Source organism: Zingiber officinale, chromosome 9B (genome assembly GCF_018446385.1).
Source record: "Zingiber officinale cultivar Zhangliang chromosome 9B, Zo_v1.1, whole genome shotgun sequence".
Lineage (NCBI taxonomy): Eukaryota > Viridiplantae > Streptophyta > Magnoliopsida > Zingiberales > Zingiberaceae > Zingiber > Zingiber officinale.
This window is the reverse complement of record NC_056003.1, coordinates 29687544-29702351: the sequence shown is the minus strand read 5'-3', so window position 1 is coordinate 29702351 and position 14808 is coordinate 29687544. Positions and strand designations below refer to the sequence as shown.

The 14808-nt window shown below is 35.8% G+C and overlaps 2 protein-coding genes across 5 annotated transcripts; one reads left to right on the top strand and one right to left on the bottom strand.

Annotated features, from left to right (window-relative positions):
• The first annotated feature begins 1310 nt into the window (after positions 1-1310).
• Positions 1311-4259, top strand: LOC122023910 (gibberellin 2-beta-dioxygenase-like). The gene is made up of 3 exons (XM_042582336.1): positions 1311-1733; positions 1868-2219; positions 3885-4259. Exons 1-3 carry the CDS (start codon positions 1360-1362, stop codon positions 4125-4127), a joined length of 969 nt encoding a protein of 322 aa, XP_042438270.1. The 5' UTR covers positions 1311-1359; the 3' UTR covers positions 4128-4259.
• Positions 4260-4266: 7 nt separating this feature from the next.
• On the bottom strand, positions 4267-14032 carry LOC122023909 (plant cysteine oxidase 4-like). 4 transcript variants are annotated; one of them, XR_006123254.1, is made up of 8 exons: positions 13915-13942; positions 13726-13839; positions 12826-13044; positions 10024-10184; positions 9681-9828; positions 5005-5205; positions 4486-4901; positions 4267-4322 (listed from the first exon to the last, which is right to left on the bottom strand). XR_006123254.1 is itself a non-coding variant. In XM_042582335.1 (7 exons), the coding sequence occupies exons 3-7, from the start codon at positions 12923-12925 to the stop codon at positions 4783-4785; spliced, it is 729 nt and encodes a 242-aa protein (XP_042438269.1). In that variant the 5' UTR covers positions 12926-13044; positions 13726-13839; positions 13915-14021; the 3' UTR covers positions 4307-4782. The 4 variants fall into 4 exon arrangements, 3 of the variants coding, with proteins under 3 accessions (XP_042438269.1, XP_042438267.1, XP_042438268.1); XM_042582335.1 differs by having other exon boundaries at positions 4307-4901; positions 13915-14021; XM_042582333.1 differs by lacking the exon at positions 13726-13839 and having other exon boundaries at positions 4307-4901; positions 13915-14032.
• Positions 14033-14808: the final 776 nt, after the last annotated feature.

Genomic DNA, 14808 nt, shown 5'->3' with positions numbered 1-14808 from the left:
AATATTTATAAAAGTTTCTTTGATCATAGTGTTGTCAATTTTAAGATGTGGGAATAAAGAGAACTATATTTTATTTTATATAAAACAACCAGAGAAAATTAATGATTATAAAAATTCATAATAATATGCCGCAGTTTAGTCTCAAACTCTAGATCACTGATTGGTTCGCTTGTGGAATTACTAATAAATCTTGGAATTATTTTTAGTGTGAATAGAAAAAAAGATATTAATGTAAATTCATTTTAGGGTTCACCAAAATTAATTAGTAAAGAGGAAAATTTTTTAATAAAATAGTAAGATATACAATTTCTATCATCGACTAATTAGTCCGAGTAAATTATAATTTCGGGCTCTGCACGTACTATAATCATGTACACATATATTATTAGAAAATATAATTCCAAGTAAATTAAGAAAACTATGAAGCCATGAAGAATGAAATAGAGATTTGGTTAACGATAAAATTATTGTGACTTTATGTTTTTATGGATTCGAGTTATGAAAATATTTTTTTTAATATAAAATAAGATTACGTATAATAAATTTAATGTGATCCAACTCTTCTATAAGACTTCACATCGACGGGAACTTTATATACTAGATTGCCGTTTATGAAATCACAAAGAACAACAAAATGAACTTAAATATTCATAACACATCATGCAAATTAAAACTTAAATTTGGAGATATACATTTGGAGTTAGAATTGTAACACTCATTGAATGATAATTAGGAGTTCATCCCTAACCCTAGTCATTATATATTTTTTATCATTATTTCCATTTTCATTGTAAGCTAAGCTAAGCTAATCTAATCTAAGTTAGTTGTATCTTTTCAATGAATCTTTGTCGGTAGAGATGACTCTTCCTTTTTTATCCGTCCTTGGGAGTAAATAAAAGAACAGGATCCTTAACATTACGATAAAATTATCGTCATGTAACATAGAGATCACGGATTTGAATCTCAAAAATAACTTTTTACAAAATAGGATAAAATTATGTACAATAGATTTTCTTGAGGACCCTATATTATATCAACTTATGTGTAGACTACAACCCAGGGATATGATGTAGCGGTAAGGATATTCAGTTATCTTCCAGTTATTCACGGTTTGATTATTTCTCAATTTATCCTGATGATTGATGAAAGACTTCCATCGAGTCAGACCAATCATCCTAAATGCGACATTATTCAACCTAATTAATTATTTTTTATGCATCAAGCTGCCCTTCCGAGCATTAGGCTAGTCGCATTTGTATATATTGTCGGATTCGTTGGTTCCTATATAAATAAAACCCCATGGAATGCAACCCACAGAGAAGATATGCAATACTCTGTTTTTCTCCGCAAACAGCAGCCATGGTAGTGCTATCCAACCCCACCCTCCACCAAATCCCCCTCGTGAAGCCGCCCAAGCTCGCCGCCAGCAGCGGCGGCAGCATCTCCGTCGTCGACCTCTCGAAGCCCCGTGCCGCCGCCTCCGCTGCCATCATCGAGGCCTGCGAAGACTCGGGCTTCTTCAAGGTCGTCAACCACGGCATTCCCTTGGAGCTGTTGTGCCGGCTCGAGGCCGAGGCCGCAGCCTTCTTCGCCCGGCCGCCTGCCGACAAGGAGAGCGCCCTCGGACCCGCCGACCCCTTCGGCTACGGCCACCAGACGATCGGCCGCAACGGCGACGTCGGTTGGGTGGAGTATCTCCTCTTCGCAGTATCCTCGACGACCACCGTCCCAATGTAAAAAATCATCATTTTTCCTTTTTCCTTTTGATTTTTCTCTATATTTTTGATAATTTTTCATCATTTTGATTTTTGTGTGTTTTTCGCACTGTTCATGATCGAATCGATTATACTCTGTTTTTGTTTTTAAGCTCGTCGTTGGGAGAGTACTTGGTCGCCGTGAAGCGGCTCGCCGGAGAGATTCTAGAGCTGGTGGCGGAGGGCCTCAGGATGAAGCAGAGAGATCGGCTGAGCAAGATGGTGACGGAGGAGGAGAGTGACGGAATATTCCGGCTGAACCACTACCCTCCCTGCCCTCTCCTCCTGGAGGGGTTCGACGGCGGCGGCCTCACCGGGTTCGGAGAGCACACCGACCCGCAGATCATGTCGGTTCTTCGCTCCGACGGTGCCGCCGGCCTGCAGGTAGCCGGAAAGGACGGTAGCTGGGTCGCCGTCCCGCCGGACCGCCGGGCCTTCTTCGTCAACGTCGGCGACGCTATGCAGGTAACAAACAATTAAACGGCATTAGGCGCACTTAAAGTTGACAGAATTCTGAAAATCCCATTTTAACTTTCAAATTTTCTAGCTTCCCATTTTATCTCATTCGCTAACCAATGATGCTTTAGTCAAACAAAGTATTGGATGTAACAATATTATTGTGGCATTGTATTTTAAAAATTAATATTTCTTTAATATTGATTTTTAAAATTCAACATTTAAATTTAGAGGGCATAACTTCTGATCCACCATCTCTAAGTTTTTCTCGATCCCTTCCCTAATTTATTTTAGAATCTTATCAAAATTAGCTACAATCTCTCCTAAGTTCATCTTCTTATTTAAATTATAGTTTGGGTCGATGTAGACGATCGGAGATAGCCGATGATGGATGGACCGCTTCCACTTGGCGTCATATAGTCCACCCATCGTCTGTGGCCTCCTACTTCGACCCAAACGGCAACTTGGATGGGAAAGTGAATCCAGGAGAGATCGTAGTCAATTTTGATCAGATTCTAACCATAATTCAATGTGCAAATTATAGAAGAGATTATGAATTACGGACTAGAGGATCTTAACTCTTAAATTCAACATCACTTTAATACCCTATAAATCTTAGAACTAATATAATATTATATTTTAAAAATTAACATCATAATAATATTGATATTTAAAATACAATACCATAATAGTATTATTTTTGAATGCAATAATATTATCCCCTTAGGACGGTGTAATGATTGAGACATAGGATATTATTACATATTGAGGTTGAAACTTGACATGTCCGTGATTTATCTTTTTCGTATTGTCCTAGGAATGGGTTGATAGGATATATAAACATTACGGCAAATCTAATAGAAAATGAATTTAAAGGGTTTTAATAAATCCATGTAATTTTAGAAACATAATTAATCAATAATAATATAGAGGGATGATTTTTAAAAACTAAATATGAAAAAAATAAAAATAATAATATAATTGATTAAATATGAGATTACTTAGATATCCTTAATAACAATCCTAAAAATTAAAAGAAAGTCCATGGATCAAATTTTAACCATTTAACACTGGCCTACAAATTAAATGGCGAATTCCGCAACTTTAAATAGGTATCGCTTAAAACAAAATCAAAATATTGTTTAAAAGCCCCTACATTTTTACAATTTAAATATTTAATCTCGACCATTCACAAATGATTGATTGAGATTCAAAGCGCGCTAACTCGTGCAAACTATTAAGGGGCCTTTCTGCAATTAGAAGATTCTGTTTTCAAAAGATTATCAAATCGTGCATATATATATATATATATTAAAAAATAAAATATGGACCGACATGAATATTCATAGCATCAACTACTACTGTGACACCGGTCGCGGCTAGATCAGTCTCGATCGTCAATCATTGCTACCGTCAATCGCACTCACTGATCTGCATTGAAATTTTTTATTTTATTTTAATTTATTTTTAAAAAGAAGAATACTTTAGAAAATTCCTCTCAAATTTATGATATCCAGTCAGGAGGGGCCCTCGAGTAACTACTATAGCGAGAGTAATTTTATCCTTGGTGCAATTCTTCACCAAAGAACACTAAACAATTACCCTTTCGATTGAGACCAAAATTCCCAGTGTGTCATAAGCTTTTTGTAGTTGATTGTGAATATGTTGTTATAGGTTTTGACAAACGGGCGGTTCAAGAGCATAAAGCACCGAGTGGTGGTGACCGACACCGAGAGGTCAAGGTTGTCAATGATATACTTCTTCGGGCCGGCCGAGGAGACGAGGATCACCGCAATGGCAGAGGTAATGGTAGATGGGGAGGAGCGGAGATACAATGAGTTTACTTGGAGAGAGTACAAAAAGGCAGCGTATAAGACGAGATTGGGAGACGACAGACTAAGACAGTTCGAGAAGTAGAAGATGGAATAGGACAATGGTTCATGTGTTAATTAGTGCATTTTCAAGTCTCTTTTTTCTCTAAATTCAAAAATATTCTTCTAAAACTGATAGCAACACCACCAAAAATAATGAAAGACGACACTCCAAAAAGAAAACATACTTGCAAAATATTCAGTGCATCGAAAAGCCAAATGATCTGATGAGTTCATAGTCCTGCAAATAAACCAGCCAAGAATTCACTTCAAAATCTCAAAACAAGCTGAGTTACTACTGGCATTTTCCATATCCTACTCAAAATTTTGTTCGCTATTAAGGCAATAGGCGACAACCTGAGTAAAGTACTAAGGGGATTGAGAAGAAAGGTAGAACATGTCACCTGAAACAAAGATCAGATCACGTAAAGATGCCTTTGATGGCGTATGGATGAATTATTTTTTCTGACCGCCGAAGTAGTTCCTTGGTTGAAGAACACTTCCATTCTTTGACTAAAGAAAGGATTGTGGAAATGATACCAGATGTCTGTGTATGATACACAACAAGCTTCCTGACTTACCAAGATGCCGAAAAGTCATTGGAATCATATTGCTGCAGGTAAACAGATATCAAACCCATGTTTTCCCCATGTTAAAAGAGCTCATCGGAATGAAAGTCTATAATACAGTGAATGGGGAAATCATTGATTGTTGACAATTTGGCCCCGGTACGGCCCTCTGTGAACAACAAAGCTCTCCGACGGTTGACACTCTTCCAACCACGCCACCTTTGAAGCATCTACACCATTAGGTAACACACCTTCAAGGAATTCAAATAAAGCACAGATATAACACCATCTCGAGACATTATGGTCGACTAGCAACAATGCAAGCATGTAATAATTCATTAAAAAAATGTGTACCAGATGAACTTGTTCTTGACTTCTTGAAATAAGTGCAATCACGTTCATCATTTGCTGAGTATGGGGGTGATAGAACATCAAAGAGAGCACAGGGAGTTATTGCTTTAAAAGAATGAATGTTGCCACCGCTTGTAGGGTAGAGGATGGTTGTCCCACAGGGCGCAGTCATCTGGCCATCTCTAACAAGCTCTGCTGGTCGAGCTGAAAAACATAAGATCATTTACACGTAATTCTCGAGCAAAATTAAGGTGTAGAATCAGAAAATAAATTATGCTCTACTATGGTGGATATTATTGTGCAATGGAATGATTCAAGAATCCTAATGAACCTTGAATTTATGAATGAATCCAAGCGCACACTCTTCTTAAGGTAAGAAATTAGCACATGCGTGACATGCTCCCAAATGAATCCCAGCTATTTGAAGCATGAAAGCAACAAGCAAACTTAGGGCTAGCTGGAAAGATAATAGGATTCACTCAGATGAAAATGTTAAAGTATTTAGGTGGTGTTTGGTTTATGGGTTTGGGAATGAGGGAATGAATTCATTTCCAAACCTTGTGTTTGGTTGATGGGAATGGAATCAAAATTTTGAAATGAAACCCAAAAATTTGGGTATGGATGAAACCCACCCCCTCCCTTGGGTTTGGATGAAACTCACCTCCACCCTTAAGTTTTGGACAAAAATACCCTTAGTATATTTGTTTAATTTTTTTTAATTTCACACACTCTCTCCTTGTTCTCTCTCATTATATTTTCTCTCTCCCTATTTTATCATCACACTTTCTCTCTCAACATACTTTCTCTCTCCTCATTCTCTATCATCACACATTATCTATAATTTTCTCTCTATATTCTCTCTCATTATACACTCTCTCCCCTCATTTTTTCTCTCTTCATTCTCTTCCATCACACTTTCTCTCTCATTACACACTTTCTCCTTATTTTTTCATCATACTTTCTCTCTCATCGTACTTTCTCTCTCCTCAATCTCTCTTAGCATACTCTCTCCTCATTTTCTCTCATCACACTCTCTCTTTTCATTCTCTCTCATCACTCTCCTTATTTTCTCTAATCACAATTTCTCACTCATCATACTTTCTCTCCTCAGTCTCTCATTTTCTCTCATCACACTTTTTCTCTCTTCATTTTTTTCTCATTACTCTTTCTCTCTCAACCCACTTTCTCTCTCATCATACTTTCTCTCTCCTCACCCTTTCATTTTCTCTCGTAATACTTTCTCTCTCTTCATTTTTCCCAACACATTTTCTCTCTCATCATACTTTCTCTCTCCCTAGTCTTTCATTTTCTCTCATCACACTTTCTCTCTCTTCATTTTTCCCCATCACTCTATCTCTCTCAACCCACTTTTTCTCTCATCATACTTTCTCTCTCCTCACTATTTCATTTTCTCTTATCATACTTTCTCTCACTTCATTTTTTCCATCACACTTTCTCTCTCATCATATTTTCTCTCTCATCATTTTCTCTCATCATATGTTTCTCTCACATTCAATTTTCTCTCCCGTCTAATTTTTTCTCTTATTTTGCTATAAGGGTAAAAAAGAAAATTTAGGTTCATTCCGATTGAAAATATTTAACTAACCAAACATCATTTTTAAGAATGATACCCAAGCTCATACTCATTCCCATTCCATAATACTATGATACCTATTCCCATTCCGATTCCTAGGAGAGAACCAAACGCCCCCTTAGTCATATTGGTGACAAAGGTACCTGTCCCATGCATTCATAATGACAGGTATTGAACATCGACATAAAAAATTGGCCATGGATAAATCAGTTCTAAAAATAAGCTTCTTCTACAATCAACAAGGGTCGAGTCTGAAAAAAATACTATGCCAATTTAGCCACAGTTGTTGGATCAAATCGTCTCGCTCTTATAAAATGCAATTTAATACTATTAGAGATAGAATGTTTGGTGTCATTTCTCCAATAGATCCTTTCAATAATCTCGAATGAGCTACAAGCGAAATGAGAGGGTTTTTAGCTATGGTCCAAGTTCAAAACCAACCACAAAAAAAGTATATGATAGTAAACCTCATCACACATATTTGTCTTCCAAAGTCAGACACTTTTCATAGGCTATATTCTGACATCAATTAGGGACGAACTTCACAATGACATGAACCATCGTTGAACATCACATTCTTCTAGTACCAAAAAGTATTATTCTGTCTACGTTGCACATGGGACTAAGCCACCCTGAAATCAGCCTATGATCATCAGTAGAAGCTTTTCTTTCCTTTTTTATTCTTTGATTCATCAAAATAGGCAATAATCTCAAATGAGCTACAAACGAAATACAAGGGTTTGAAAATATGGTACAAGTTCAAAATCAACCACAAAAAAGTGTATAGTAGTAAACCTCAGCATAGATTTGTCTTCCTATGTCAGAAATTTTTCTTTAGATTCTATTCTGACATCAACCTATGAAAACTTCACAATAACATGAGCAATCTATCTTGAACATCTCATTCTTCTAGTGCCCAAGAGTATTCTGTCTACATTGCACATGGGACTAAGCCACCCTCCCACAGGAAATCAACTTATGATAATCAGTAGAAGCACATCTTTATTTTTATTATTATTATTATTATTATTATTATTATTCATCAAAATAGGCTGAAACTATGTTGAGTGGGAGATAGTTGGAAAATTATCAAAAAAAGGTGCAAAAAAAACCATCTTGCTCCTTTTAGTATAATCTTTACAAACATAACGTCTAATTACTGTTAGAAGCATTTTCTAATGATTGTGTGTTTGCCAGGAAGAGTTTTTTCAAACGGTACCTGAGAATGTTAGACAAAAGTGGAATATACAGAATACTTTTTTATTATAAAGCTTGGTTATTCTTCAGTTCTAATTTAGTTGATCTCAGATGATGCATATTAGCTTATGCATAGTCAAATTACTTTGTCAGTGCAACTTTTTTGCCCCAAGGTTTAGTACCTGGGTGACTTGATGATCTCATGTTTTTGATGATTTCATTTGGCAAAGTATAAAATATGTAGCTAAATGGACATGAGTCAGAAATATATGGGAAACAACATTAGATGTGAAGATACTTAGAGAATCAGGAGACAAAAGATCGAAGAATGCAATGGGATTAAAGATAGAGAAAAGATCAAAGAAGTTGAAAAAAAAAAAATGTAATGTGCCAAATCATTATAATTCAACCATTCCATCCCCTCGCATATCACGCAATCATTTAGATAACTTTAGGAAATGTTACTAGGACTTTTCCCAACTTACTAATGTTTTGATAACCTTGAAAACTAGCTAACTGAAACTCACTTTACTGAGCAGAGCAGACTTTCAAGAGGAAGGTAATTAGGTAAACCTAACTACTAGCCACTCCCCAAGGTGACTAAATATCAACTGCATCTTTACAATGAAATTGTACAAGGACCCAAACCAACCTCAAAGGGTTATTTAAACATCTCTTTTGACATTGTCTTAAGCTCAATGATATAATATTTTTTCTCTATTAAGTTGGATATATATACTGCTAGCTGTTCTTGAATCTCGGTCAAGAAGCTATCATCTAATGGTCAAGCACACTATGAGTATCTCAAGAGGAGTTTTCTACTGAATGAGCATTCTTAAACTCCTTGTTATACATTTTATTGTTATTACTTGTGTTTGTCTAGTCTTATGATAATGTTGTTTCCTGAAACTCCTTGTTGTCACAAATCTTGATTATTGTGTCAAGGACACTGAGTATCATCTTTTATTACTTGTGTAGTCTCGTACCATGCCGGGCGGCCTAGTCGAAACATATCATTTTGACAAATTTGTGAACTTGATACTATTCGGTCACAAGTACCTTATCATGCGTTTTTGTGTCAATTATGTCATTAAGAAACGTGTTATACTAACGATATCCCCTAGCATCCTATAAAACATGTCAAGATGAATTAAAATAATTTTTTTATCTTGTGTCTGTACAATTCAACGTCAAATCGTACCATTCCTTATGAGACATAAAGTCTGAACTTAACTATATAGGTGTCTTCTCTTCTTTTTCTTCCTTCTACCCCTCCAACTCTCCACCAGCATCATATGTCAAGACACTGAAACCAAAATAGTAGTTCTAGTCAAAGTCTAAAACTCTGGTACGACTTGAGATTTTGAACCAATACATCTTATTCAAGTAGGACTACAATATTGTAATACCATCATCTGTTTTCCTTTTTCATGCTGTTCAAACTGACACATAGATCTCTATTTCATCTCCTTTTTGTCAATCTAAGGCCTATTATCAGTGCTAATCAAAGTAATATGTTTTCTTAAAACAATGTGACTTTTAATTAGTTGCCAGCTTTTGTCTGACTCAGTTTCTCTTTCAGTCCAGTAAGTTGGGACGTTAAGAAAGGTTCATTTCTTATAGTGAACATTGAATGCTTACTTGGGGCTGTGGGCCTAAAATTAAGAAAAATATGGGAACATGTGATCTTAGTGAGAAGATTAAGACTTTTAGGATTACCTAATACCACCAATTTCAGAAGATAACTAACTATTCAAGGAAATGATTACCATGCATTGGAAAACACCCCTCAAAAAGAAAACAAGCATCAAGTGAAGAGAACTTGCTACACAAGAGAAATATAATTATGTGCACAACTCCCAAGAAACTATTTACAAAGGGCACAAACCTTCAGATGGATCAACGGATCCCTCAGTATCAATCCAGTCATATGATTTGACAAGCATTGTCCCATAAAGAAGCTTGCTCAGCACTGTCATTCCTGGATGGTTATGAAGTGGAATAACAGATGAAGGTGGCATGCAGAATATCCCAATCTGTAGAATAAATAGAGAAAATCAAGATATCATCATTTCATTTACGGTTATAATTTGTTCGTCAACAGAAGATCTTGACTTCATTCTTTTCAAGATAAGAGACAGAAATTATTGGAATGAGTTAGAAAGCTGCAGGAATGTTGTAAATCAAGTAACTTTTCTTTGACCTACTCCAGAAAAAGATCAGATTCTTACAGAAAAGTTTTCACACTCATGTACATGTAGATATTTGATAGGAGGTGGGCACTGATTATTTCCATTACGCCCTCTTCTTCCATTTGAATTCATGGAAATTTTCCACCCTCGTGCTATTTGAGCCTCCTTTTCAAGTCCCACGTCAGAAGGTTTAATATCATCTGAAAAAAATCAAAGTGAGGTTGGAAAAACTCAAGTCCAAAAGCAAGCCAAATTGCAAGGAAACAAGCCATGAATTAAATTAGCAAGTATAATTTAGTGGGAGTCTCTTTCCCACACATACACATGCATTTGTTATCGACACCAAAACTCCTAATGGATAAAAAGGGACACTACCTGAATTTTTGTCATACTGCTGTGCAAACCAGTTCACCTGAAATCACCTGGTAAAGTGGTTTGACATACTTGCTCTTATCAGTGAAAATCATGATGGCATCATAACTTTGTTGGCAAAAAAATTATAGGTCGTCTCAGATGAAGTTGGTGTTCACTGAGTTATTTTGCTGACAAGGATAGAGATAATACAGGAAAATAATATTTATAAGCACATTTTTCAGTAGATGGAAAGTTCAAGAGGTGTCCTAGTATTTTCAAATTATTGAGGGCTTGCAGTTAACAGTTATTAGTGGGATTCCTATAATTAATCCCTATAATTATGGTTGCAAAATTTAGTCAAACCATATAAAACAAATCAAGGATGTGATCTTTTCAATTATTCTTACAATTGGAAAGAAGAATAACCTAACTAGTATATCAAACAGAAATAGTTACATCCTTGAATAAAAGTTTCAAGAACTTCAAGGAATAAGAAACAACTAGACCTTTTTGGATCGCAAGGATCCAAATTTAACAAGGGAAAAGGTGCATGTGAAAAGTATGAATTTTTTTATGCACGCAAGTGGTCGGACCGATCAAAGCATCAACAAATACTTGAAGAATACCAAGGAGAGTTTCACATCATACGTGAGAACTTTTTACTTGTCAGCTTTTCAAATGTGCTATAAAGCAAGGAAATGGATAACAGATGAACAATACAGAATAATGCAAGTGGTGAAGAGCAAAGTCAACTGAAAGGAATGAACAGGAAGCTTAACCATGTTGAAACCAAACAAGTATAAAAAGGATAAAAGATGAATCCTCGAGTGTTAACACAATAGATAAAGTAGTGTGTTTCATAGACAAAATCACTCAAATTATTGGAAAGGACACTAAGCTTGAAGCACTTGTATCTCAGATAGCAATGCTCTCAAAAGCAAATACAGAGAAAGAATATCGATTTTGTAACTTGAAGGGAGCCTTGGCGCAACGGTAAAGTTGTTGCTTTGTGACCAAAAGGTCACAGGTTCGAATCCTGGAAACATTACTTTGTGACCAAAAGGTCACGGGTTCGAATCCTGGAAACAACCTTTTGCAAAAAGCAGGGTACGGCTGCGTACAATGGATCCTTCCCCGGGACCCCGCATGGCGAGAACTTTGTGCACCGGGCTGCCCTTTTAATGCGGCATTTACAGATTTTTATTTTGTACAAAACCAATGAGAAAATAATACCTAAACAAGGACACTGTCATATGGACAAGAACTCAGCTAAAAAAAGACTAGCACTATGAGAGAATAAACACAAAACTGAAACTTTACATAAAATGACAAGAAAGTGGGAAAATCATCATCAACTTAAATACGAAGTTGTTGATACTTGATAGGGTCAAGAAGAGTTAATGGCGTTTAGTTTCAAGTGAGACAAATATATACCAACCAATACTTGTCATTTTAACTGTTAGCACCCTGTAGTATGTTAACTATTATGGCTTATTAGACCCAGTGAATGAATGATTTTAGCTGTTCAGATCCACATGCATTCTGGTATACCGTTATCATAAACAATAAAAAATAGTTGAAATGAAAATTAGACCCATAAAACCTATATGAACTATCAGAAACATTCAGTATTCAGCAATTTCTTAATGATATAAAGTTTTCCCAAATTTTGCAAGGAACTATTGAATGACTACCTATGCAGAATTGACTTTCACAGTTTTTCATTCTACAATGGTAGACTAGAAAGAAACTACCCCTTGATAGGATGCTTAACTTCCATGTTTCAACAAATATCAGCTCCCAAATTCATCAATGATTAGAAAGCTCAAGTAGATCAAACTGTCCTTCCATGATAATCACATTTTATCATTTGGTATATATATGAAACGGAATTTAAGATAATTTTACACGTGTACAGACAATAAATGCACTATGAGACTCAAAGTACAAAGACATTGAATCCCTAACTATGACAATGAGAGGTACAAGAGGAATTTTGAAAGAAACTACAAATGCTCAATTATGATTTGAAACCTAAATCTTAAACATTATTGTTTGATCCCATTCATCCATGGAGAAATCATGCAATGAAATTGATAATTTATGGGAATATTAGTCAAGCAGCAGTCACCTATATATGGCCAAATAACCATATTTGCTAATATGCAAAGTTTCTTTTTGGTCACAGAATCAAATGACATACTTATTTCATGAATTACTCTAACAGACTCCTTTGACATGATTTGAATGTGCATGGTTCATTATATATTCAATCATGTTGTTAGTCTGCAAAATATGATTCAAGAGGTGATCTATTACCCATATTCTTTAATAAGAAAATGTGGTATACAAAAAGGATGAGGATAAATAATGGGCAGAGTAGCATGCTTCACAGTTCAAATTAACATAGAACTTTCAGCCCAAAACTGAGATAAAAGGAAGCACAAAAAAAAAAACATGCAAGTAGAGAAATGGTGTGTTTCTCACCTAAACAGGACCGTACATTTTCAAGAGCTTCAGCAGATATGGGCCCACTATTGGAGAATGATGCTTTACAGACCTCATAGAGCCTTTTCACTCGAGGCATACTTCAGGGAGGGTCAAGTGGACAATAGATCAACCAACAAAGGCTTCAACCTTTACAATGTATCAATCAGAGACTTCAAGTCGCCCACCCTTGATCAAGAGGTATTGAGTCTCATAGCCCTGCAGTAATGAACAACAATGTCTCACCTCAATGCAACAATGTTTATAAAAGCAATTAACTATCAACATAATCATCTTCTCCCAAATACATGAAAGTGAAGAAGGATATTTGTCTCATCAGTTCATTATAAAACCAAAATAAAAATAAAAAAATGAGGCAATTCCCTGTGTCACAGAGCCCACACAAGAATGAAAAATCTAAATTTTTTATCAACAACCACCCATCCTAATTCTCGCCATAACAAGACCTACTGAGTATGGTATATGAAACTGAAAAAAGGGAGCATTTTGCTATCGTTCATTCTAATTTCTACTGTTAAATTATAAACTTTCTATACCTCATTAAAGAAGCAAAGAGAATTTTGAATGATTTTACCAAAATTTAAGAGAAAACAGAAACATCATTTAGCTTGATTAACGAATCATGCTCTGAAAAGGTCACTGACTGGTGTCTATATGCGCCATGAATTCCCTTTAAGAAGAAGGAAAACACTCTCCTTTTTGCTCTAAAAGGTTCTCCATTGCGCAGGAACATAACTCGAGCATCTAAGTGCAAAAATAAAAAGGGCGAACAAAAATCCAACGACAAAGAAAGAAATAAGCGCAAGACAACCAATCCCGCACCAGACCAACCCTACCACATCAACCCTAAACACCACCGAATCCCACTGCTGCACATACCCAACTAATCGGACTACTAAACCTCGGCAATTTCCGAACAATCCGACGCCAGATACATCAAAATAACATGAGAAAAAAACACAAGCAACTGCTCGCAATTCAAACGGCAACCACCTACAAAATTGATTAGTTCAATTAGTAAGAATACATAGAAAGAGAGAGACGTAGATTCAAACCGGTGGCCCTTACCTCGCGGCTAGGGTTTAACCGCGGCTCTCCCGGCGGGCGATCGGGAACGGCGACACGACGCCCCTTCAAGTGCGTTTTAGTTAAATCGTGATGAGCAATAATTCACCAAAAGCGAGTCAAAAAAATTAATAATAAAATCATATTTTATTTTATTTGACCCTTGTACTTTGCTTGTATCCTTATTACTCCTTAGAAACTCATTACAATTTACACATAATTTTCAAACTATAATTCTTTGTTGAGGCTATAAACGAGATAAAATGTTATATTATTCAACAAGTCAAACTAACTTCAAATTAATTAAGTTTTAAACGATTGTTCAAGACTTTATTTTTTAAAATTTATGACCTTCATAATTTTATTTATTTTATTTTATTTAATAAATTATTTAAATTTATTCATTTAATCTGCCTTATATTTGTTTAAAAAATATAAATAAATTCTTACCATCAAGTTAACTCATGAATAGTTAATTCATATGAAGCGTTGTGCTTTCTCTCATGTTTGTGAACAATTATATCCTTACTATCTTCTTATTGATTATAATTTGTTACTTGGCAAAAAATTAGAGGCCAAACTGTAATTTTTGGAACTCTTAGGAGGTAAATGAAAATATGACAAAAATGAAATTCTCAAAATAAAAGTAAAAAGGGAAAAAAAATGAAATGAGTAAAATCTCAGCAGCATACGTAGACCTACTTCAATTGACCAAGTTTTTTACCCAATTACCTGTGCTGGTTCGTGGTCCCGCCTGAAGTTAGCTGTCTTGATGAGTCATCAACGAGGTACAACTCTGAGCTAACTTTTAGAGTGGTGCGCTCCCAGCATCCAGCATCGCGTCACGTGTGACGTCACTCTCCGATCTCGCTGCGCTCGGCTCAGCATCAGACACCG

Excerpts from the sequence above, each read along its gene's own strand:
- LOC122023909 (XM_042582333.1), bottom strand. The coding sequence starts at position 12,925 with ATGCCTCGAGTGAAAAGGCTCTATGAGGTCTGTAAAGCATCATTCTCC. Across the intron at positions 5,206-9,680 it reads ATCCGTTGATCCATCTGAAG|CTCGACCAGCAGAGCTTGTT; the intron begins GTTTGTGCCCTT and ends TATGTTTTTCAG. Across the intron at positions 4,902-5,004 it reads GTCAAGAACAAGTTCATCTG|GTGTGTTACCTAATGGTGTA; the intron begins GTACACATTTTT and ends AATTCCTTGAAG.
- LOC122023910 (XM_042582336.1), top strand. The coding sequence starts at position 1,360 with ATGGTAGTGCTATCCAACCCCACCCTCCACCAAATCCCCCTCGTGAAG. Across the intron at positions 1,734-1,867 it reads TCGACGACCACCGTCCCAAT|CTCGTCGTTGGGAGAGTACT; the intron begins GTAAAAAATCAT and ends TTTGTTTTTAAG. Across the intron at positions 2,220-3,884 it reads ACGTCGGCGACGCTATGCAG|GTTTTGACAAACGGGCGGTT; the intron begins GTAACAAACAAT and ends ATGTTGTTATAG.